General features: G+C 39.7%; 1 protein-coding gene across 2 annotated transcripts; it reads right to left on the bottom strand.

The window, feature by feature from the left end:
- Positions 1-997: 997 nt before the first annotated feature.
- ext2 (exostosin glycosyltransferase 2) lies at positions 998-21,113 on the bottom strand. Of its 2 annotated transcripts, none has more exons than XM_080884694.1 (15): positions 20,954-21,113; positions 20,150-20,491; positions 19,842-20,065; positions 19,129-19,218; positions 16,774-16,890; positions 16,487-16,682; positions 16,200-16,339; positions 14,902-14,995; positions 10,172-10,303; positions 6,082-6,271; positions 4,021-4,187; positions 3,231-3,374; positions 2,609-2,737; positions 1,923-2,005; positions 998-1,571 (listed from the first exon to the last, which is right to left on the bottom strand). In XM_080884694.1, the coding sequence occupies exons 2-15, from the start codon at positions 20,462-20,464 to the stop codon at positions 1,433-1,435; spliced, it is 2,160 nt and encodes a 719-aa protein (XP_080740820.1). In that variant the 5' UTR covers positions 20,465-20,491; positions 20,954-21,113; the 3' UTR covers positions 998-1,432. The 2 variants fall into 2 exon arrangements, with proteins under 2 accessions (XP_080740820.1, XP_080740821.1); XM_080884695.1 differs by having other exon boundaries at positions 20,950-21,100.
- Positions 21,114-23,377: the final 2,264 nt, after the last annotated feature.

Below are 23,377 nucleotides of genomic sequence, written 5' to 3'. Positions count from 1 at the left end.
GTCATCCCTGTAGTCACATTGTGAAATCCCCGTGCGTTTCAGGTCCTTTGAAGGGACAAGAGTGCTGAAATGAGATCGCGCAACCCACAAGACTATCACACTAATTGAAGCTGACAAAAATACGAACTGCACCCTTTTGAACCGCTGACATTGAACAGGGTGGATTAGGCAGCTATATTAACAACAGGTGACAGCCTGGAGGGAACAGTGGATCGGCCGTGTCACGGAGGGGCTGATCTGGACAGTCACAGATTACAGCGCGAGGCAGACGTTAAAGAGGAAAGTGTCTTTCCTCATCTTCTTTCCCACCTCTCTTGAACATCGAGGAAAATAAAAAACAAAACAAAACTGTGGTACATGGTTGTGCAGGGTTTTATTTGTATTACAAAGTCACATATATACAGTTAAATGCATAAACCCCAGTCGAAAAAATATGAAAACAACGGGAAAGGGAAATTTAAAACAAACAAACAAAACCATCTTAAAAGACCGCACTGCTCTCAGATTTGCTGCCTTAATGATGCAACTGGAGAAATTAGTGACAAAAAAGGTCAAAAAGTGAAACATACACAATAGGTTAGATTAAAAAAAACAAAACAGGAAAAACAAACAAACCGTTTATGTCTGTTTTGAAAAATGTGGATTTGTCAACCAGTCCTTCTATTCTAATGTAGTGTTCATAGACAATTCATGAACTGACTTAGTAGATGCTTTAATAAGCATCACAGTTTTCTTACATTTCTACGCATAAATACAAAGAAAGGCTCGCTCAGGCGGTATAAAATTACAGTTGCAGTGAAATGCTCCAGTAGCTCGACATGCCTTTTTCCAAATCGCCTACTCACTCTAAATCTTAGATTTACGGTGCCAGCTTTTTCCCAAGGTCCGCTCTGACTGCATAAAGCACTGTACATCATGAATAAAGTGTACACGGATGTGTCCTTGAATCGTTTTGATATTTATCGTGTTAACTTTAACATTTATTACTCTTTCTGTGTTGTACAGTTTTAAGAATAATGTCCGATGTCAGCTTTTTGGAAAGAAGGAAAAACATAGAAGAGAAAGTTTGTGTTGGAGAATCATAAATTATACAGCACTGCTGCAAAATACAAATATATACACTGTATACACTGAATCGAGAGTAGCTGGAGCCCAAAGCAACCAGCTCCAAAACGGTAACAGTGAGGGACCAAAAACCTGGAGTCAGTCGGCCTTGTCCGTCAAACGTCAGACTACTTCACAGCCACCTCAGATTTTGGTTTAACTCTGATTTAAAATATAAACCTGATGTCATTAAATTCAAGGTAAAAACAAAAATCACTTGAACTGAGAGGGGACATGAGCACATCCCGCTTCAGTCAGAAAACAGTGTTGGTTATGCGTGTTTGAGTGCTGAGGCTGTGATGGGGTCCAAACATCCTCTGCTGGCTGGTCAGAGGCTGCCGATGTTGGGGAAGCTCTTCAGCTTCTCTGGGAAGTCATCTTTATAGAGCACCGGGTCTGCGCGATGTTCCACCACTTTCAGAGGCATCGTCCCGAAAACTGAGGCAAACTTGTTGATGCACTCAGATCTACAGAGCGGGAGACATTTTATCAACAAGCATGATAAAACCATTCATATAGCATCTGACCCTTAATAGACTCAATACTGAGATTGGGTACATTAAGGTCACTTACATTATTTTGACATTTTATGCAATTGCTACATGAAGGTTTTTATAATGTTTGTTTTTGGACATTGGCTACTTTTTCACTTATTTTTAGTCTTTGTACAAAATTATTTTCTTGGTTTTTTTTAGACTGTTAGAAAACAAACAGTGCAATAAACACACTCTACTACTGATGTTCTGAAATTGCACCAAACTAAAATGATCTGAGGGAATTTCAGCTGCTCTTTTGTTGATCATTTGGAAAACAAATACCTCTCCACCATGTGTGTCTGATCCAGCGACAGTCCATCTATGGCAGTACATTCAGGGCACTTGAACTTCTTCCTTGGAGTCACCTAAACAGAAGCACAGTTACAGTCACACCAGTGATATTTGCTCACTTCAGGGTTTGTTAAGGCTCAGCATCCTAAACAGGAGCAGTTTGGTCAAATGAAGCAAGTCTTTGACATCCAAAGAGAACTTTTGTTGCAGACAGTGTGAAGAATTACTTTTTAATTCTTATCGGCAGGACATTTCCTTCCCTTGACTTTTGTCATGAACATGTGAACATTTGAATGTACGTGTGTAGAAGGAAGGGGAAGACAGATATTCTTGGTCAAAGAGGGTAAGTTAAGGAACCTGTTGGAGATGTTATGGGAGGTAGGACCAGAGGTGCAGGTGTAAGAAAGTGTGCAGAGTGTGCATAAGCCCTAGTGAGCTTAGAAAAACACACTGGGAGGGGGAGTGTCAGTGAGTGACTCCCAGATAAGGGAGGTTAAGGTCGGGCTTTAGCTCAGGGCCCCTGCACCTGGACAGAGTTGGGGTGATGGGGAGGGGGAGAGGCTGTGATGTTGAAGGGTGAGAGCTGATCAGACCCAGAGATGCTGGTCTGCTGTGTCAGGCTACAGACTCCCCACGCAAACTTTTAACACCCAGACCAGACAGAGCCATGAACATACCTTTATGGGGGCTTTGCCAGTGATGTTGGCCACCAGGAAATTCATGGCAATATCTTCACAGTTCATGTGAGCATCCACCCAGTTCTTGATGTCTCCCGGCATCTTGTATGTGTACAAATAGTTGAAGTACTGAAAAGAAAGAAAAGAGCGGACAGTTTAACATAGTGAACCAGCATCATGTAAGGAGAACTATTGTTTTTCTAATTTCCTTTAAACTCAATGCACATAGCTTTTTGCATTACTGTGAAGCAAAAGTACCATCAGTACCTTCAATACTTCGTTTACATCAATGCACTACTGATGCTGTGGTCTAATCTAAGATGAGCTTCACACATTTTCACTGACAAATTGCTAGTGTAGAAAATAGTTGCAGCAATACAAAAACATAGCAATGCTGGGACCACGAGGGCACAAATTCCAAAATTGACTTGCGACCCAAAGTCTATGCTTTATCATCTTCCCACAGAAATTACCCCAACTTTTGCTGAACTGTTACATACTTCTTGTGAAGTCTTAAACATGCTGAAACATGGGCTCATTTTTCCAACGAAAACAAACGCGACATGTATAAAAACGGCAAATTAAAGCTCAACTTGTTTTCAAGCAACCTGTCTCAGATCACCTTGTGGTAGAAGGCAGCTCCAGTTAGAACCATGGAGACCTCATTGGTCCACTCCGACTCATACTTCCACTTTCCCATTTCATGGTCCCAGAGGTGCAGCCGCCCGGGGTAGCCCACCAGCCTGTCTGGAAACTCCCTCCAAACCTGGAAAGAGCAGAAGAGAAGACAGATCGTCTAACACTCAGCTAACGCGAACAGAGATAAGAATTAAGGACTTGCATTAAAAAATGAAATATTCAGAACAAATTTCAAATTGAAGTTTTAATCTTACATCCGTGTCTGATGCTTTTCCAAAAACAATTACTCAAAGTCAAAAACTTGGAAAACAAAGAGAACGCTTTCAGAAAGAAACTGATTCATGACAAGCTGAATATTTCAACAGGCTGCTGGCTCAACACCAGCAGTCAATCTGACCTCCCTCTATAAGCAGAGTCACCAACAGTGAAACTCCTCCTCTATACGGCCTGTAATTCAGCGTAATTACCCTTTAACTGAGCATAATTTTATTAAATGGTTTTTAAATGGATTCAGGTGAGTGTGCATGGCTAAAAAGAGCTGGACAGGTATGTGAGTATGGAAAGCATCAGCTCCAGACCTGTTATTGTTCTTCACACATCAAACACATTAAACAGGCCGTCAAATCCCCAACCACTAGAGAATAAACACTGTAATCTCACTCAATGACTTTAAACTCTGGGATCAACTTGAAGTGGTTCCCTGCAATACCTGCCATCAGGGAGATGACTGGAAAGTATGGCCAAGGTTAAATTCTTCTTTTGTTTTTCCTCACCTCGTAGCCAAACTGCAGTTCATCAGATGTTAGCATGATGATGTCATCATCGATCGCTAGCACAGCTTCGGTCTCGATCTCGTCATAGGGGAAGAAACGGTTGCTCAGTTTGTTCTCTTTGGTTCGCACGACTTTGAGTGGGACGCTGATCTTCGGCCAAAGAGTTTCTATCAATGGTGAAAAAACAAAACATTTTTATTTTATTTTTTTTAAACAGAAAGAAAAATTCCAAAATTGTACTTTTAAAGACAAACATTGCTGAGTTCACGTTATGTGATAATGAGTTGGCTATATTTGGTGTCACTGAATAATCAAATTAAATGACTGCAAATAAAAATGAGATGTATGTGGAATACATTTAGGGGTTGAAAATGATTAGAAAAAAATCAGTGTGTGAAGATATCATTTACCCCTGAAAGAGGTTTTGAAATCTTTGCTGGCAGTGGAAAAATAGCGCTGTGGGAGCTTAACTTCCCTCACTGACTCATATCGCTATACTAACCTCAAGCACATGCAAATCTAACCACACTACGATTCTTCAGGAGGCAGACCAACAGGGGAGCATTTCAAAGATCTTGGGCAGTGTCCATGGCACGGACTATGGCACAGACAGATCACACAGAATGTGTTCCCCCATTAATGGAGTAACTGAGGCCTGGAAGCCCATGAGAGGAGCTCCAGGTCCTCCTAACCAAGTCTGAGGTCTCCTGTCAAAAGCTATTGTCAAAAATAAGCTGAGTTTAATGCCCTGAGTTTCTTTTTTCACACTCTCTTTGGATCTGTCATCAGTTTTTTTTTCCTGTTTTTTTCCTCCAGGCTTATAAACAAGACAATAAAAGTCAAAAGATTATTTGCTATAAAACAAATTACTGCTAAAAATAGATGTAATGCTGGATTGTGTATTAAAAAAACCCCAAAATTAAAAAAAAAAAAAAAAGGGTGGAGCAAAAACAGTAAGCCATTAACACATCAAATCTAGGCTAGGTGTGAATGGGGAAGAAATTTGCCTTCATAGTGGGTTGTGCCCCATAAGTCTGACCCATCAATGGCCCCTTGTTAAGTCTAATAGGACACAAAGGCTCCATCAAACCAGGCGCCGCTGATGCCTCTACTGAAAAGGCAACTAACAGCACTTCAAAGCCATTCACTACTTGAGTACATTAGCCAACTCTTACAGCAGAAAGACAGACTTAATTCTCGGAATAAAACACCTTCATCTGAATTAAGGTGTCGGTGGGATAAGGACCTAACCATTTTATACTTAACTGCCTAATAAGGGTAAATAATTATAGGGCACCGTGCCATAAATAACCACTAATAAGACCTCACTATCAAAAATCTGTAAAGAACTAATGATGATAAATAGCCTGAGAGAAAAGCAGAAAAAGTTAAACAGAGTTAGTTGGTACCAACCAAATCCTAATAACAGGTTCTTTTTTTATTAGCACCAACACATTTATTTACTCTACGTGTGACTGTGACTGGAGCGCTGAGCAATCAGTAAATTAGTAGCTAGGTGATCTGCATATCATTAATACACTTCTCTTTTTAGGGGCAGTGTTTTGCCAGTCCGCTCTACTTTTTTTATTTATTTATTTAAAAACCCTCTGTGCAACCAGAGAGCATGAAACCGTTTGTGGGGAGATGAGTTTTGGCTGCTCTCTCCATTATCATTTATCTGTTGTACAGAAGACATTTATTGCTCAGGCACACAGGCCAAGAGACCAATCAATAATATCCTGTGATTGCAGACTGGTCCTGACCAGTTGGTGAGTGACTGCTGGCTGTCGCTGGGTGAAACTGGTTGAAAAGCAGGAAGCAAGAATATGGTATCACAATAGAAGTGCAGTTGAGGGCTGTTGTGGTTGTGACTGGTAATTTAGGGCAGAAGTAAATATCAGAAACCCCTCTCAATTGAACACAAAATTTAACAAGAATACCAATCACAGTCTCTTCTACAAGATTGCTTCCATTACCTAGCTAGTTTGGTTTGACCCAGTAAACTTCAAAGTGGGTATAGGCTTCTGAAAAGTTTCATGACCTTGAATGTTTTCCACTCACCCTCAGGAGGACTCTTGTTCTGGTTATTCCACACCACCAGCAGTTTAGCTAAGCTAGGCACCTTGGAGATTTCCGTGATGACCCGGAAAAGACTCTCAACACGATCGTAGGTTAGCACCACTGCTGTGAATCCAGGAGCCCTCGGTGGGATGAGTGGTAAGAACAGGGGGCTGTTTACACTGGACCACTTCTGTACAAGAAAGGCGACAAAGAAAGACATAAGCTTTTAATGCCTGGAGCATCTTTTTCAATTCTTTATCATTCACTCTTTTTGTCCTTTCCAAGCAAAGCCACTGTAGCGCTAGTCTCATGAATTCTGTGTCAAACCAGTCTGTCATGGTTTCCATGATTGAATGCCCAATAACAGGGCTTTAGTGGTGAGTGAGGTCACTTTTTATAATGGAGCAAGAATCGTCCAACAGTGTGTCAAAGGGCCTAGCAGAGGCTGAGTATTTAAAGCCAAAAGCTTCCAGTGACAGTGCCAAGTAAACCCTACAGAAGCAGTAGCACAGAAGGACAAGAAAGGAGTTGGAAATTGAGACAGGTGTCCAACCTCTCGTGCCTACTAATCTTGTGATGCTATTGTGACAAGTGAGACTAAGGTAGGAAAATGTAGGAGAAAGTGGGCTGGACAGGGAGGACGGGATGGGATGGAACAGTCATAAAAATGAAAAGAATTTCCCAGTTGCGAGTAGCGGCCATCTAAAGTCAGTGTGGAACGTAATCCTGGATGTAAATCCGTTAGTTAGATTAAAAAAAACAAACTCACCTCCAAAAGAAATTGTGATGGTGTGCACAAAGTAAATAAGAACAGAATGCAGTCCTCAGTAAACTGCTTAAAACTATTTCTAAAAGTACAAATACAATACATGGAGTGGGATTATCATTTAAATCTATGCTCCTTTTGAACTTACTGAAACCAGTCTCAAAAAACAAGTTGTTTCTAAAGGGTGTTTTTATAGGGGAAATAAAACCAAACCATATCTTCCACTTAACAAGCGTGCACTACTGCCAAATATAAGAATATAAGACCTTCAGGGCACCCTTGATAAACTTCATCAAAAGCTCCAAAAAAAGTTCCACTGTGTTTGAGCACAGCAAAGAGAGCGCATCTAACACAGTAAATCTGTGGTCTGTTTGAAGTACATATAAACCCTGTTTCTTCTCTGGTCCCAGGTGGCCACAGTGTGATTATGTGGCTGCTTCCACAGCATCAACACAAGTCTGTCAACAGAGACACGGCCACTGCCTTTTACACAACATCACTCACTCCATCACAATTAGAAAAAGAAAAAAAAAAAAAAGCACTTTACTGGCAAGTGGAAACTTCACTGTGGTCGTTGTCACATTGTCAAATAAAAAGAGGGGGAAACAATTAAACTAACACATATAGGCAGCACAGTTGCATGAAAACAGACTAAAAGACACTGAGAGCAGTTTAGTCATTTGTCAAACAGAAAAGATTCGATAAAAGAAAGCCACAGCTCGAATATCAACCATCAAATAGTGGTAGGAGTCATTTTGCTTTTATACTAAACATTTAAACTAAGAAGAAGAATTTTATTTGGTTGTTTGAACTGCTTAGGTGGTTATTCTCTAATCTTAGACATCAGGACATCTGAGAACTGCTACACAACTTCTGTTAGCATGTCATTACTTGAGTTACTTGTAGCATTTTTTTCTCATCCAAGGAATTTAATCATTTTCTGATGGGCCCAAAACTGTATTTTTAAATATTTAACTTCTCTTTATACACATGTGATGGACTTGTTGATTATTTACACACTGGTTCAACCATTTAAAAAGTCCTAGGAATCCTTCTGAGGCACTACTTCGTGCATTCATGTCAGTTTTTAACTAAAGCATTGTTAGTATTAGATCTTAGTGTCCTCATTGTCATCGAGCTGTGTTGCCATGTACTGCATTACACTGTGGGTTAGGGCTGGGTCATATCATACCATTCACGGTAATACCGGTATAATGTTGGGCAACAATAAGAAAAGGAAATATCGCGATAGAATTTGGGTAAAACGTGCATGCGCAGTGCCTTTGTTTACATACGCACATGGCCGTGATGGAGAATGAGAAGGGTGAAAGCGGATCGTTGAATGAAACTGATGAATCAGAACTGGTTTGTAAAAATGCTGCAACTTCAGTGGTGTGGAACTGGTTTAGCTTTCATCCATCAGATACACAACAAAGCAGTATTTTTGGTAGAGCATGTAAAGTATTTTGTCTAGTGTCAATTATATCACCAGTTATATTGTTATTGCAAATTTTCAAATGTATATCATGATAAATATTTTTGGTCATATCGCCCTGCTCTACTGTGGGATATTTAAGATGGTGTATTGACCGGTGACCAGATACTTAAACTTTCTCCCAAGAATAGCATGCACTTCATGTACTACTCAGTTAACTTATAAAAAACAAAACCTTACTTTAGCATATAAAATACTATTCAATGACATTTCACACACAGCCTTCAGTATGTCGTTCAAAGTCAGCACTTTGACCTCATAGCAGTTCTTTTCTTTCATATTTAACTTTTTTTTAAAGAAGTAATGCCCAAATACTCAAAGATTGTACTCTAACTTTAAGAAAAAACAAGAAAAAGACTTTCCTATGCCCAGGTCCCAATCACCACAAAAACCTAAACTGTGGCAAATTATAAAGTCTGAGATGCCTCAGTTCTTGTAATGTAAAAACCTTACAAGTATGCCCCCTTCCTACAAATCCCAAACAAAAAGCAGCTTGTCCCTTATTCTGAAACCCCCTCTCCAAAGGCACCAGCAGTCCTGGGCAATGTGCTTTCAATTACCACCAAAAGACTAGGGGAGGAGAGGGGGAAAATGTCTGCCTGATGTATTTAGTGCTGTGTGCAAGTTCTCCTCACCATCCATTCACAGAATTCATACAGACAACACTTTATCTCCCATTTCAGGCAGGTTAATCTAAAGACCTGTCCTGTGACACCGTCAACACCCTCTGGGTTGGGACAAACTTTGAGACCAGAGTAATTCTGATGGGATGGACTGGTGGCTTAGATGTTAATACGAAACATTTTGACACAAGAGGCAAATGTCAAGTGAAGCTGTTTTGTGAAGCGAGCTGGTTTAGAGTGAAGTCGTGGTTGAGAGTGAACAGCTGGATAACCAGTTCATCCTGAAATACTATACGGACTTAAGCAGAACTGGAAAGGGAGTCCCCCCCACCAAAAAACTCCCTCAAAGTGTTGACTGTTTACATCCACGCATCCTGATTGCAAGTGCCACCTCTAATCTTGGCATTTTAGTGGATCTACTTAAAATGTGGTACTTGTAGACATCTGACAGATCCAAGGCCATTATTATGCATCTACACACAAGCTGACATGCACACGCCTCTACACCACAGGCGGAGGATGGAGGAGACTCTAGATCAGACCGAGCTGATTAACAACTCCTGAGAGATGGTCGCCCCAGCCAAGATGTCGGCAGCCACAAACTCTTATAACCACAGGGATGCTAAGCACACACATGCACACACACAGAGACCATTCTTTCACATCCAGCGTTCTCGCTACAAACACAATGACTCAGGCATACGGGAACTTAGTTTTCACCACAATGGAGGCATCCTCTGAGCGCAGAACTGCTGACACAAACTGGCTCCCTCAAAGCTATCTGGGTGTATACCAAACTGTGAAGCGCTGCATCTGTGGTATTTCAGAAAGAGGGAAGGCATCTACTGTCACTCTACTAAAGAGGCTTTGATTTATAAGGCACAGGAGAGTGGGAAAGCTTATGTGGTACTGTGAGCGTGTGTACAGCCAAAGCTCTATTTTGGACGAGTGTCACTCAGATGTCTTCAACAACAACAACAAAAAAAAAAACTTCTAGGAATACAACTGAGCAGCTCAGCACATAATAGCCAAGGACTTTATAGGTTATACAGATGTTTGCTGCAAAAGAAATGAAAAAAAAAAAAAAAAAAAGCAACAGCACAAAACTAAAAGATAATAATAGAACATTAAATATCCTGTTTGGTGACTAAAAGTTACAAACATTTGCAATATGCATGTCAATGTCAAGTGTAGACAGTTACATACCACCACAGGTGGATTGTTCCACTGCTCATAAGTACGCGCAGCATATGGGTAGATGCGATCGTTGATGATCTGGAGAGTTGTCAAGCCAATAGCCTTCATGGAGCTGAAGTAGGCCTCCCAGAACCAGCGTGCCTGTAGACAAATGACACAAAACTACTTAAAACTGGAAACAGGCAAGCCAGAGTAAAAACACGACATGCCTAGGGTCAGTGCATTCACATTCAGTGTTACGTATATTCTTTCGTCTCATGTAGCTCAGGAGGTAGAGCAGGTCATCTACTAAACAGAAGGTCAATGGCTTGATCCCTGGATGATCCAGTCTACATTCCAAAGTATCCTTGGACAAGATACTAAACCCAAGATGTTCGCCGATGCTTTCATTGGAAAATTAATGTTTGATAGAACGCACTCAGATGTAATAAAGACGTGCTTTTATGAGGAGGTGAATGAGAAAGCATTCTGAATGCTCAACTAGAACAGAAAAGCACTATCCAAGAACCAGTGCATTTAACTTTAGCAACATATCTTACGTAAATATTATATAAAAAAATGCTGCAAATAGATATAAGATAAATCAGTGCATATAAAAAAAATATATATTTTCACAGCAGAACTGTAAATCTAGAACTACTAACTTTAAGATAAATATGTTATTTCACTGGCCACATGAAATGATATTATGTCCTCCAAAAAAATTTTTTTTATTCTCATATTAACCTACAGAGTGGAGCAGTTATAAAAAAATAACACCAGAGTGTTGTCATAACTATAAAATCCAGATATTCCCTGGCCCACATCTTTGAAGACAATTTTGCAGCCCTCTCCAACGTCTTTGTCCTTCAACGACTCTTCTTTTGAAGCCCAATGAAATCTCTTTTGACTGCGTCTGTTTTCCTTCAACACATCTCTGCTTTGACTTTATGATAAGTGAACTCTTAACCCATATCTTAATGCTACAGCAACGGACTCTGGAATCTCCAAGTGCTCTCATTCACCATTGACTTCACATAGTTTTTGTCAATATTGGAAGCATGGAAGTCATCTATGTGTTAAATTTCTATAATCATGAAAATTGCTTCAAGATCTGACTGTTATGAAACTTCAAGGGACAGTGCCATGTTACACTTATATGACTCCACCCAATCTGAATTACTGATAGTTTTGGGGTGAAGGATGTAAATATCTTAGAGTCTGCCCTCCTAATGGATGCGTCCATGAGCATTACTGCATTTTGTGGATGCTCTATGTTAAACAAAGAGCTTGTTAACACATAACCATGAGACATTTCCCTAAATCGCCAATGTCGATGTCATGAGATGAAAGATTGGAGATGTAGAACAACAAAAAGAGACTATATTTTTACAGAGGAGCTGAGGAGAATCCAAAAAGACTTTCTAATCTCAAGGGGGAATCCCAACGGTCCATAAATCAGCCAGTGATGAAAGTTTCTTTTCCGACCGGGAGGAGGCAAAAAGCAAACTGTGCTGGCCTGAGGGCCCATTCCCCTCCCCTCCACCCTCTCCCAGCGCCTGGAGGAATTTTTATGAGCAGGGAAGAACAGACATCATTGCAAGAGAGAAGAGAAACCCTTTCTACGTCTTCCAACTGGAGCAGTAACCGTGCAGCAAGTCTATAGTCTATACTTGGTCCCTGTTGGTTCTACTGCTTAAAACAAAAAGTACAGCAGTACAAATACGTCCAACCAAATAATCCATAAGCTGAACAAAAATTACTTCTCCAATCATTTTTTTAAAAATACTGGTGTAATGTAAATTTTAACTATGAGGCCGCTGCAAATGGTGAAAAATAATTCATGTATGATGTAACAGTAATCTGATGTAATGGCTGGTTTAAAATACTCCCCAGCAGCTCCTGCTTTTTTGTTGTTTATAATCATTAAAATGTCAAAGCAGTGCACAATAACAGTTAAGCTGACGGTATTCTGCATGGCTTTGTTTAAATCAGCTGTAGCTCTCAAGTGCCTGACACATGAATTAACCTGTAAACCAGAATTGGCAGTCACTGAGTTGTGTACAGACATAGGCAGTCATTAGTGTTTTTGATATAATCAAAAACAGCAGTGAAACCTGAAGTCTGTTCAAATCACGCTTACCGGGAAAACCTTTCCATTCCAGTTTTATCAGCAGGTTTGTGTGGCTCCAAAACATTTTGTAGTGTAACAAAGAAGCACACAATGCGGTGATTCCCATTTTCCTTTGTTTAACCTGTGTTTTCATGTTTTATTTAACCTTAAACTGCGAAGTTTATATAACTCCTGGGTTTGTGTTTAGGAAAGAAAACAGGAATCTGTTGGAGCACCTCAGCTGAGATTAAATTTGCAACTCAATTGGTAAAATTAACAACCTGCTACTAAATTTAATGGGCAACAAATAAATGACCAAAAAAAGCCAGTGAAGCCACTGTCATTGTTCTGACTGCTCAGTTCTGAATGAAGGCTTGCATGTAAGAAGAAGACTACAGGAATACCTATACAGTGAGACTATTGCAAGTTGGGACAATAGGCAGGGTCAGCAAACTAGAAACAGTCTAAGGAAAAGATGAGGAGTAAGTTTAACTTAAACTCACTGGCAGTAACTCCCTCCATCTCTCTTATGTATTCTAATTTAATGACAGAATTGATTTATTTGATCTATGTGTCCTATTTTGAGGGTATGACCCAAAGAAAACAACGGGAGTAAATACACAAACACTGGCTCTGGAGTGGCCTCAATTGAGCACTGTTAACATCTCACAGCTGTTTAGTATGTGGCCTTTTTAAATGTGACCTAATTTGATGCAATTACATCATCTCAAATTTGAAAATGAGTTCTGCAGCTTCAACCAAGTCCGCTGGCTACTAATAGAGGCTCAACAGTATTAACAGTATAAACAAAAGTAGCTTATCTTAGTCCGATTTGTTTTCTCATCAAATCTCCCTCTTTCCCGATTTCCTTTCTTGTTTGGAAACCCCACCCCACGCAATATGACAATTACTACAAATCACGCCACCTAAGATTTACACACTCTGAAATCAAGGGTTGCTGAGCCCTCTGCTGGCAGATCTAACAAAATACATTATCTCAAAAGTTTAAATGGACCCACTGAGTTTTCCCTTTACAACAATGAAAGTTTATATTAAACAGCACCTAAGTTCCACATATCGAGGTCAGTGTATGTTTAATTAACCTATGAACCTTTCTAACTTCAAACTGGTTGCTTGTTGTCAGACCAAGTTTTAGTTAACTTTTAGCTTTGTATGATGTCAACAAGCGAGGACATCCTTCATATCTCTGGCTGTCACTTCAGAAATCTCACTCATCTGCTTTTCTTCCTGTTTGGGAGGAGGGACCAATCAGAAGGAAGTAGGATTAAAATCAGGGTGATCCTAAAGGGAGAGGAACTAATATGTCTGGATAGCAGATTAACTGAAGGGCTGCAACAAAGCCCAGTTTAGGGTACATGAACTTATTTTGAACTGCAGTAGAGCTCACAATAAAAGTATGGAGCTGGAAATCAGCGCAACAGGTCCCTTTCAAGCTCTGTTATACATGTGCTTTAAAAAAAAAATCAGCATGAACTTTACTCTATGGTTTATGTAGAACAATGTCCAGTACTCTTATTTGGGAATAATCTGGATAATCGTACATTAAGCAAAAGTGCCCCAGTGACCTATAATAAAAGTTCACATCCTTGTTAATTTTGGCACTTAGCCACTGTGGCTGTGAATGCTAATACATCTCAAAACTATGATGTTCCCATTCTGATAAATAAGGTTTGTGTTTTTAGTTGTTGTTTTTTTAACATGGGAATGTACCATGGTGCACTTAACAAATACAAACAGAAGGATATTAGAAACATGCTTTATCTAGCATTTTTCCTGAACATTAAAGTAAAATTCTGTCTTAAAATGACTTCTTTCAGTCTGATAAATGATCTAAATCACGATAAAAAAGAATTTGGTAAGAGAAATGTATCAGAAAAAAAAACCTCAAGTGGTGATCAGTTTGATCCATCTGTACACCATCAGAGAAGGCAAAAGAGTACTTCTGTGACCAGTGAATAAAAAATATCAGATGCTTCCATGGTAGCTGTGAGATGTCCACAGCATAGTACCACACCCCTGAGAAAAACCTAGCAACCTGACAAGCAAACCATGTTTTAGAGTATATCTGGCGTAATCCAACACCAACCCCATCTTTGAGCCCTTGGCCTAAAACGCCTGTTTGGCCAGTATAATTGGTAAATGGACTTGGGTTGATACAAGTGAATGAGGAGCAGCTGAACTGGTGCACCTCTCTCGTGGCTGCTTTCACTTTTGTTTATTGTGGCTCAATGCACATAGCAAATGGAAAGCGAATGAGCCGTCTCTGTCCATTTCATTCAAGCTAGAATCAACATAAAGTCCTCAGAGAGCCTTTTAAAAATCTAGCCTAAGCAAAGAAGGAAACTCACAGAAAGGAAGACTGCCAGCCAAATTTCTGTCTTTTGCACATGACATAAAATTTGTTTTGGTTTTCAAGGGCTTGATTGGTTGGCCGGCTGGTTAAGGACCAGGTTCATCTCAGACATGACATGCAAGTGCTGTAAAACCCAGCGACTAGCATGTCAATCCGACATGGTGGATATCTGATTGACATCTAAATGTATGGTGCAAACCAAATATAAACTGCAACCAAATGTTCTTTAGTTTTGCAGAAGTTTGCTGAGAGATGTTAAACACTGTCTTGTACCTGTCTCTGCATTTCTTCAACCTGTCGGTGAGGGATACTCTTCAGGATTGTGTACATCTCTGACAGCTTCTCCTCAGGAATAACAACAGATGCCCTGTGCAGAAACAAAAGCATTAAATATGACAGGCTTTCAAACGATTTATTTTTCCACTGTATTAAGATGTAGGCAGTAGGGGTGGGTTTTTATAATCGATTCATCGATTAAAATCGATTCTGGCTTGGATAACGTAAAATCGATTCATTAAAATCCTGAATCGATTTTTTTAATATAAATTTATTTTGCCCGAAATGCCAGAATCTCTGGTGACATCTCACAAAATTTCAAGAACCACCAAACAGTTAAGACAGTAAATGAGAGCAGGTACACGGATTATGCACATAGACTTAAACACACAGCGTGACCCGCGGATCAGAATCAGTGAGATGTCGCCTTTCTCACGGTCGGGGCTGAAAGCCGACAGCTCGCTGACTCTGATCTGTCGGCGGGTCGGCGCTTTGTGTTCACGCCCTTTATGAGCCGATTCTAAAGCTGTTAGTTTGATCTCTCTCCAAACAATATTGACCGAACCAGCAGCAGAAGAAGATCCAAACGCTTCACATAAACATCGTCATGAATTCACTCTGACTTTTACTGTTTTGCTTCCACCGCGATGCACAGCTCTCTCTCTCTCCCTCTCTCTCTCCCTCTGTACTTCAAGAACAGTTTCCCTTTCTTCATTATTCGCTTGCTTGTTACACAAGTCTACTGTTGTTTACAGCGCTGTCAGCCGCTGTTTTTTTCCCTTTTACATTCTTCTGAAAAGAAAACCTCATTTCTGCTGTTCAATACTGAATAAATTTAAACTTTTTAAAATTATTCAAAATGCAAAACGCTTAACCGTGTCTCTAATAAAACCGCTGTAACTTCAGAGGTAATGTTCATATGTTGATTAATGGTTTTCTTTCGTTTTTGATGTACTGCAGAATATTTTTATAAAATCCCAGGCCAGGAAAATCACCTTCATGTTTTTCTGTGTTTTATCTTCAGCTACTTTGACACAAAAGCATCTGCTGTGACGCTCACACCTTTGATAAAGTCTTGCGAGTGTCAGCTTCCTTTTTATTGATACAAAAATATGTAAATGTACTGATCTGAATTATAATATTTCTGACTGTCAAAATTTCCCAGATTTAAATCGAATCGAATCGAATTAAATCGAATTAAATCGAATCGTGGATCGAATCGATTCGGGACCTTGTGAATCGGAATTGAATCGATTCTAGAAATCAGTGACGATACCCAGCCCTAGTAGGCAGACCTTTTCCAGTCAAGTACTTCAGAGAACGGCAGAATGTAGGAGTCAGCCAGAATGACGGGAACACAGCCAGCCTGTAGCACATCACTGAGGGCAGCCTGACCCAAACGTGCCCCCCTCAAGACCACACAGAATGACGACTCCTGCAGAGAAATGTTGGGAACAAACTATTAATTACAAGGAAAAAACTTTAACTGCATTCTGAACATGAATAAATTAAATAGATTTTAAATGAGTGCACTTAACGAGAAAAATATGACTCTTTGAGTGCAGATTGTTATGTTTCCCACCTGCAGGATCTGTGGGTAGTCGTACACCTGCCCTTTGTAGCATCGTTTTCGTGCAGAGGCAGCACCCTGAGAGAGGTTGCTACACTTGTCCAGAAGAAGAAGGGCTTCTCCATTTTCTTCCTTCAATCGCTCCAGTTCAGCTCTGTACTCTCGGTGAATAGCAGTTTGTGAAGAAAGAATAAAGTAGTGCCGAGGCCTGGGTGGAGTCAGAAGATATGGAAACCAGTTATTAGAGAAGATAAATTAGGAAATGATTTTAATTTAGTCAATGTGTGACATGTGTTTACCCAGGTTGTCTCTCAGGCAGGTCAACATCTGCAGAAAGGGGGCTATAAACTGGAATGCTCACATCATAACCTTGTCTGTAGGTCCATGTAGAAAAACCACCTCCAGCCAGCAATGCTCTGAAACAAACAGATCTGGGTTGTAGCAATGTTTCCAGAAAAGAGGAACCTTAACACGCTCAACACAAATTCACTCATTCAAATTTACATTTTGTTAACAGCAATGCCGATTTGCTTGTGGTTATATTCTTAAACAGTTCCAAATGATATGGATTCTGTACTAAGTTCGTGGTTTCACTTTTCTATAAAGTGAAACCATGCTGACATGCACACCTGGTTCTGATGAGGCTCCATGCCAAATACACTGTGGATGAGCACAGGAAATTCCTTACAGCTAAGATAGTGTTCAGTGTCTCAAACGTGGTAATAAACCCAACCTCTTGCATCCTTAACAATCACTCTCACTCAGTCACCTTAAAGCATAGGTGTCAAACTCTGGCCCGCGGGCCACATTTGGCCCGCAGCCTACTTACATTTGGCCCGCGAAGCCATACCAAATTACTATCAGAGCTGTAATTTGTATTATACAGCTATATATTAGCTGTATGATACAGCTAATATATATATATTGTTTAGTATTAAGCTTTGCTTGTTTCATATTCAGTTTTTCAGCAAAACGTGTTTGAGTCCATAAGAAAAGATTCATTGTTATATCTGGGGGAATAAATATATTTCAATAAATATTAACGTTAGCCCGCGACTTTGTTCCAGTTTTGAATTTTGGCCCACTGTGTATTTGAGTTTGACACCCCTGCCTTAAAGGGTCTGGAAAACATGTTCTCTCTTACCTGCTTGTAAGTAGATCTTTCATCTGCATCAAAATATCACTCTTAACAATTTGTGAATGACTGCAGTTTTGATAAATACTTGTTTGAACTTTGATAATTTCTGCACAAAAACTGATTAACATTGTTTTCTAGTTGAATGCATTTTTACCTCCAAGCAGGAGGCTGTTGGACAACATAAAAGCTTATTTATCATATTTCTAGACAGCTTTTAAGCTGTACCAGTACAACCTCAGCTGATGAGGATTAATTAATGGAATTAATGAACAAAGACTATGGAAGTCTCAAAGCTTTGATCTAAATATGAGCATCTCGTTTACTATTATCAGTCATTAATATAATCAGTTCCATTGCTAGGGATGGGTATCGAGAACCGGTTCGCACTGTTTCAATTCCTTGGAATTGTTTGCCATTTTTGCAAACGATTCCCTTATCGATTCCAGTCGCCCCGAATGACGTCACCACATTGCGGAGCGTCATTTACCTGGCAGGAAACACGGCGCCTAAGCGGCTCAAACGCTCAAAAGTTTGATTATACTTTACGAGAACGGATGACAACAGGGCAACTTGCAATACTTGCAAAGTAGATATTTCATTTAAGGGAGGAAACACTACGAATATGCAAAAGCATTTGCTCACAAAACACACGATGACCTTAAATGAATGTCGTGTTTTTAATTCCGCTCCGGACTCGTGAATCTCAACCCAGCAGCAGCATTAACGTTTGCACGTCCTCTCCCGTTAATGCGGCAGGTAAATAATCAACTAACAGTGCATATTTTGTTTGCGCGATCTGCCTTATTACAAAACCTGCCATTACTGTGCATTTAGGTGACCATGATGAGAGAGAGAGTCTGGCTCAGATGCTGGCAGTTCTTGCTGCAGTCCACCGGTAGCGTCTCCTTTCAGGCCAGGATAGACGAATGTCACCGAGCAGTGACTAAGTTTGTGGTCAAAGGCTTGCACCCATTTGCCACAGCAGATGCCCCCGATGTTTGGTAAGAGAATGTGTTTAATTGTAGGCAGGGACATTACAGGATATTCTTGTGTAATTGCTACTGAATAATTTATGTTATACTTTGTTATTGCTACAGAAGAATATTTATTTTATTATTTTACATTTACAATTTTTTTTCCTGGGGACCCTGTGACACCCCATTGAAGAGCCATAGGCTGTGGATCGCTTAAGATCTCACTGTTAGGTTTGTAAGGCCATGTTACTCCTAAATTTCTGTCTTGTTCAAAGAGAAGATATAAAACAAAGTTCTAAGCTATTCGCTGTTCTCCTTTTTAAAAAAGAATCGATAAGAGAATCGATAAAAAAATCGAATCGTTAAACAGAATCGAAAATGGAATCTGAATCGTGAAAATCGTATCAATACCCATCCCTATCCATTGCATTAGTTAAACATACAATACTACGATGCTGTAAATTCAAATCATGTTATTTTTTTTTATTTCTCAGTGACTTCAATCACAGCAAAGTAATTATGTTAAGATGTGTTCCATTTACCTGTCTCTGGGCACATCCAAGGCAGTGTTGTAGTCAGGAGGGCCTCCAGGTAACATGTTGAAAAGCAGATGATTCATCCCTTTGTCCCATCTAACAAAACATCATCATCAAGATCAGAGCTGTAACAACTTCTCACTTTGAAGATTATTTGAACAATGGAAAACTGACTGAAGTTTTTCTAATTACCTGAATAAATAACTGCTCATTTTAAAAAGAAAAGCCTTATTTGACTTTAAGCTGTTACCATTTAGTAGTTTTAAGAAGTTCAAAATTTATCAATGTATTATTTGGTATCAAAAAATACTGGTTAAACAGAATATTGCGCATATTTAAGAGACAATATGTGAATCTTTTACAGATTAAAAACTACCAAAACAGTTAAACTCCAATACATGTTTAAAATCAGAGGCATCACAACAGAGACCTATTGTGATGAAATAAGGCTGAAATTAAATCTATTATAGTATTTTACAGCAGTACAAAGTATAACTTTGGGAGGGAAGGGGATTTTTGAGACCTTAATTTTGGGGAAAGTCAGCAATTTAAACATTTTTTTTTAATCAATTTTGATTTGTTATTCCACACGTGGAGTTTTGGTGTCCTGATCACCACTGAAACTGCAGTAATGTAAATTTAGACAATATTTCAAAGTAATTACCAGGAGGCGTTTCAGACTTTTTTTGAGGATCTGAATTAAAATAAAAACCGAGTACCTGGGTAACATTGCCAGAGCCTGGGCTGTCTCTCTTATACGGAGGGAGTTCTGATTTAGTACATCAATAGATGGAATGAAAAGGCAAGCCCTTGTAACATCGTCTGTGTAAAAGTCACTGTCAGAGATGGCACTAAGCAGATCATTGTATTCTCGAGACAGGCCGGTGCTGCTGATGGGGACCCCCAATTCATCTACAAACCTCTGCAGAGGGTAGATATAAACCTGCAAGCACAATTTCAACAGTTGTTCGTGACTTCTAAGAAAATTGAGTGTCTGTGTGTGGGGAGTGTTTCCAGGTAGCATTACCTTGATTCTATTCTTAGGGTTGTAGCCACACCTGTATACATCAAAGCAGGTGTGCATGCGACAGCTCAGGTCACCCCTCTCAGGTATGGGACTGGAGACGGGAAGTCTGATCAGAGGTGCGTCGTGAACACTGCGCTTGTCGAGGGTCCAATCAGCTGTGGACTCAATGGAGTGCGGCCAAAACTGAAACATCCCTGTGGCGATTAGTCCAAGCAGCACCACAGAAAACAGGGTGATGTAGTAGATGCGGTGCTTGGTTTTCATCCGAGGGATGAGAGCAGGGCCCCGCGAGCTGTATTTCCCAGAGGTATACATGTCTGACACCTCTTCGTTAACCAGCCGCTGTAAACACAGGTTTCGGATCAATGGCAACTCCAGGAAGTGTTCAGACAACACGAAGCACACTAGGCATCAGTTTAAAAACCAGTCTTCTGTCGCGTGATTGGCAAAAATCACTAGTTTATATGCCGATTTCAATGCATTTGCTGCCAATGACTCGAAGCTAGATAACGGGAATGTTACCACTATCAGGGTGATGCCACCAAACCACAATGTCCATGATAGCAACCATAACATAAAAAGCGAGTGAGCGAGAAAAGGTCGTTAAACAAACGCCAAATTTGCAGAAATTAGCTAAGAAACTATCTTTCCTAACAGCAGCTAACGTAACCCACTAGTAAGCTACACTAGCTCTGTAAACATTCATGCTAACCGAGTTTACTAACATTAATAGGTGTTTCAGCCATTAGAAACCGACCAGAAAAGGAGTAAATGCCTAACAATAAACGTATATGTTCTACCTACCGAGATGTCGTTAGTCGGAGAGGGGAGTTTGGTCTTAAATCATGGCAACATTTAGAGAACAGACTGCACATATGCATACAGTGCTAACCTAGCTTTGAGCTAGCAGCTAACACCCCTAGGTAATCTTTCCGTGACTTGCGGAAGTTCTTCTTCTTCTTTGCTTCCTCAGAGTACCCAGAAGAGACGTGCTTTGCTTCTCTCTGGCGGAATTGGAAGTATAAGAACACATTTTACTAATATCAAAGGTTGAGACCTCTGATATTATTTAAGAAAATAATAATAATGATGATGGTTTAAAAAAAACAAAGTCAATTCAAAATTTACTACCATGTGCTTTCACTGGCCCCTTATAGTGAGTGCTCAGATTTCATGCTTAACAAACTAACAAAATAAAACTGCACAACAAAATTTAATAGAATTTTTTTAATTGGTTGAAAAACGTTCTTGCTGCTAGTGCGTTAAAATATGTTAAATCTTATCTATAATTTTAGCCAGAAACATATGAAGATTAGTCCCACTTTACCTGACGGAATTAAAGTGGGATAAATAATAATAATAATAAAAAAAGCCAAGTTAATGAATTAAGAAGCTAAAAACAGCAATGGTTTGTTATTTTTGTCATGGCAAATTACACAAATACATATAACTATGTAGAAATATGGAAGATTTGGCATGCTTTAGGTTAATTAATGTAGAAGTGGATAAAAAGCAGATAAAAAAAGGAAGGGTGATTGGTATAGATGAAAAACCCATGGAAGTATGGAGATGTTAGGAAAAAAGTGAGTGGACTTTTTTAACACAGTCTTGAGTGACAGGATCCCTGAGGAATGGAGAAGTGTACTGATAATGATTTTTCTAGAACAAAGGTGATAGCTTAATGTTGAAAAAGGGTATGAGGGGTGGCAGAAGGATAGCAGAAAGAGTGAGAGCGAAGGCTTACAAGATGATAGTGAGACCTGCTGTATGGTTTTTTAGACAGTAACACTGAGAAAAAGACACGAAGTGGAGCTAGCAGTGAGTGACCAGGATGGACACAGTTAGAAATGGGTACAAAGTTAGAGAGACACGACTGAGATGGTTTGGACATGTGCAGTGGAGGGATAATAAATATACCGGGCAATGGATGTTGAATATGGAGCTGCTAGACAGGAGGAAAAGAAGAAGACCACAGAGAGGATTGATAGATGTAGTGAAGGACATACAGATCATTGGTGTGACAGAGGAAGATGAAGGGATAGGGTGAAGGGCAAATTGAAAAAGGAAGGAAAATAAATAAGTAGGCATTGCTTTGTTTGCTCACATATAAGTTTTCATTTGTGTTAACAAAAACTTCCACAGTTAAGTCAGAAAAATAAATGTAATCAAAGTGAAAACTGAAGATGTTTTATTTAAATTGGTTGAAAATATTTTGAAGAATTAGATTTTACAGCTTAAAACAGTCGACTTGCTGTAAGTAGAAGCATTTCCATTGGTAAGCCAACTACTTTTGTCTTTGGCTAATGATGCAAGAACTAGTCATGGTCTTTTTGCCTGTCAGTACAGTTTTTCCCTCTGCCTCATATCCGTACTGATACTCTGAAACACCTCCTCAGTACTGGGTCTATTCCAGTACCCGCAACTGTGGTGAACACTTAAGTGTGTGAGCCTACAGGTAGTGTGTCACAGTCTGGAAAAGTGCCAGAATACTGTATAATAAACCCACACTTCAGCACAAGTGGGTATTGTGGAAATTATCAGAAATGTCTCACACAAGCAGGCACTCTACTACTCACAAATACAGCTAGTGTGTGCATGGGATTTCCTCTTTTCTCTGCTTTTCACTTTAGATTAGGCAATATTCAGACAAATAAGGAACCCACAGTTCACACTGGCCACTTTGTTAGGTACACCTTTTTAATAGCTTGTTAAGGCCAATATCAAATAAATCAATCACATGGCAGATGCTCAGTGCATTTAGACATACAGACATGGTCAAGATGACCAGCTGACGTTAAAACTGAGTATCAGAATGAAGAAGGAGGATGATTTAAGAGATTCTGAACATGGCGTGGTTGTTGGTACCAGATGGACTGGTTTGAGTATTTCAGAAACGCTGGTCTATCACGTCCCCCAACCATCTGTACAGTGTTGTGAGAGAAGTCAGAAATAAAAGAATATATACAGTAATAAGGTGACGATGACTTGTTGATGCTGGAGGTCAAAGAAGAAAGGTCAGACTGCTTTGAGATGATAGGAAGCCAATATTATTTCAAATAACCGCTTGTTGTAACCAAGGTATGCAGAAGAGCATCTCTGAATACTCAACATGTTGAACCTTGAAGCAGACGGGCTTAATCGTAATTTCTGGGGTAGCATTCAGATTGAAATTTGCAGCTGCCCACATGGACAAGTCAAATGGCTTCTGGAGAAAAATATGAGACAAAG

Source organism: Rhamphochromis sp. 'chilingali' (genome assembly GCF_963969265.1).
Source record: "Rhamphochromis sp. 'chilingali' genome assembly, chromosome: 6".
Classification (NCBI taxonomy): Eukaryota; Metazoa; Chordata; class Actinopteri; order Cichliformes; family Cichlidae; genus Rhamphochromis; species Rhamphochromis sp. 'chilingali'.
This window is presented reverse-complemented; position numbering and strand designations above follow the sequence as displayed.

Bases quoted from the DNA above. Each gene is read 5' to 3' on its own strand.
- ext2 (XM_080884694.1), bottom strand. From the start codon at position 20,464: ATGTATACCTCTGGGAAATACAGCTCGCGGGGCCCTGCTCTCATCCCT. The intron at 20,066-20,149 runs GTAATGCTACCT...TTGTGCTTGCAG, and splicing joins ACCCTAAGAATAGAATCAAG to GTTTATATCTACCCTCTGCA. The intron at 16,891-19,128 runs GTAAATGGAACA...TGTTTGTTTCAG, and splicing joins TTGGATGTGCCCAGAGACAG to AGCATTGCTGGCTGGAGGTG.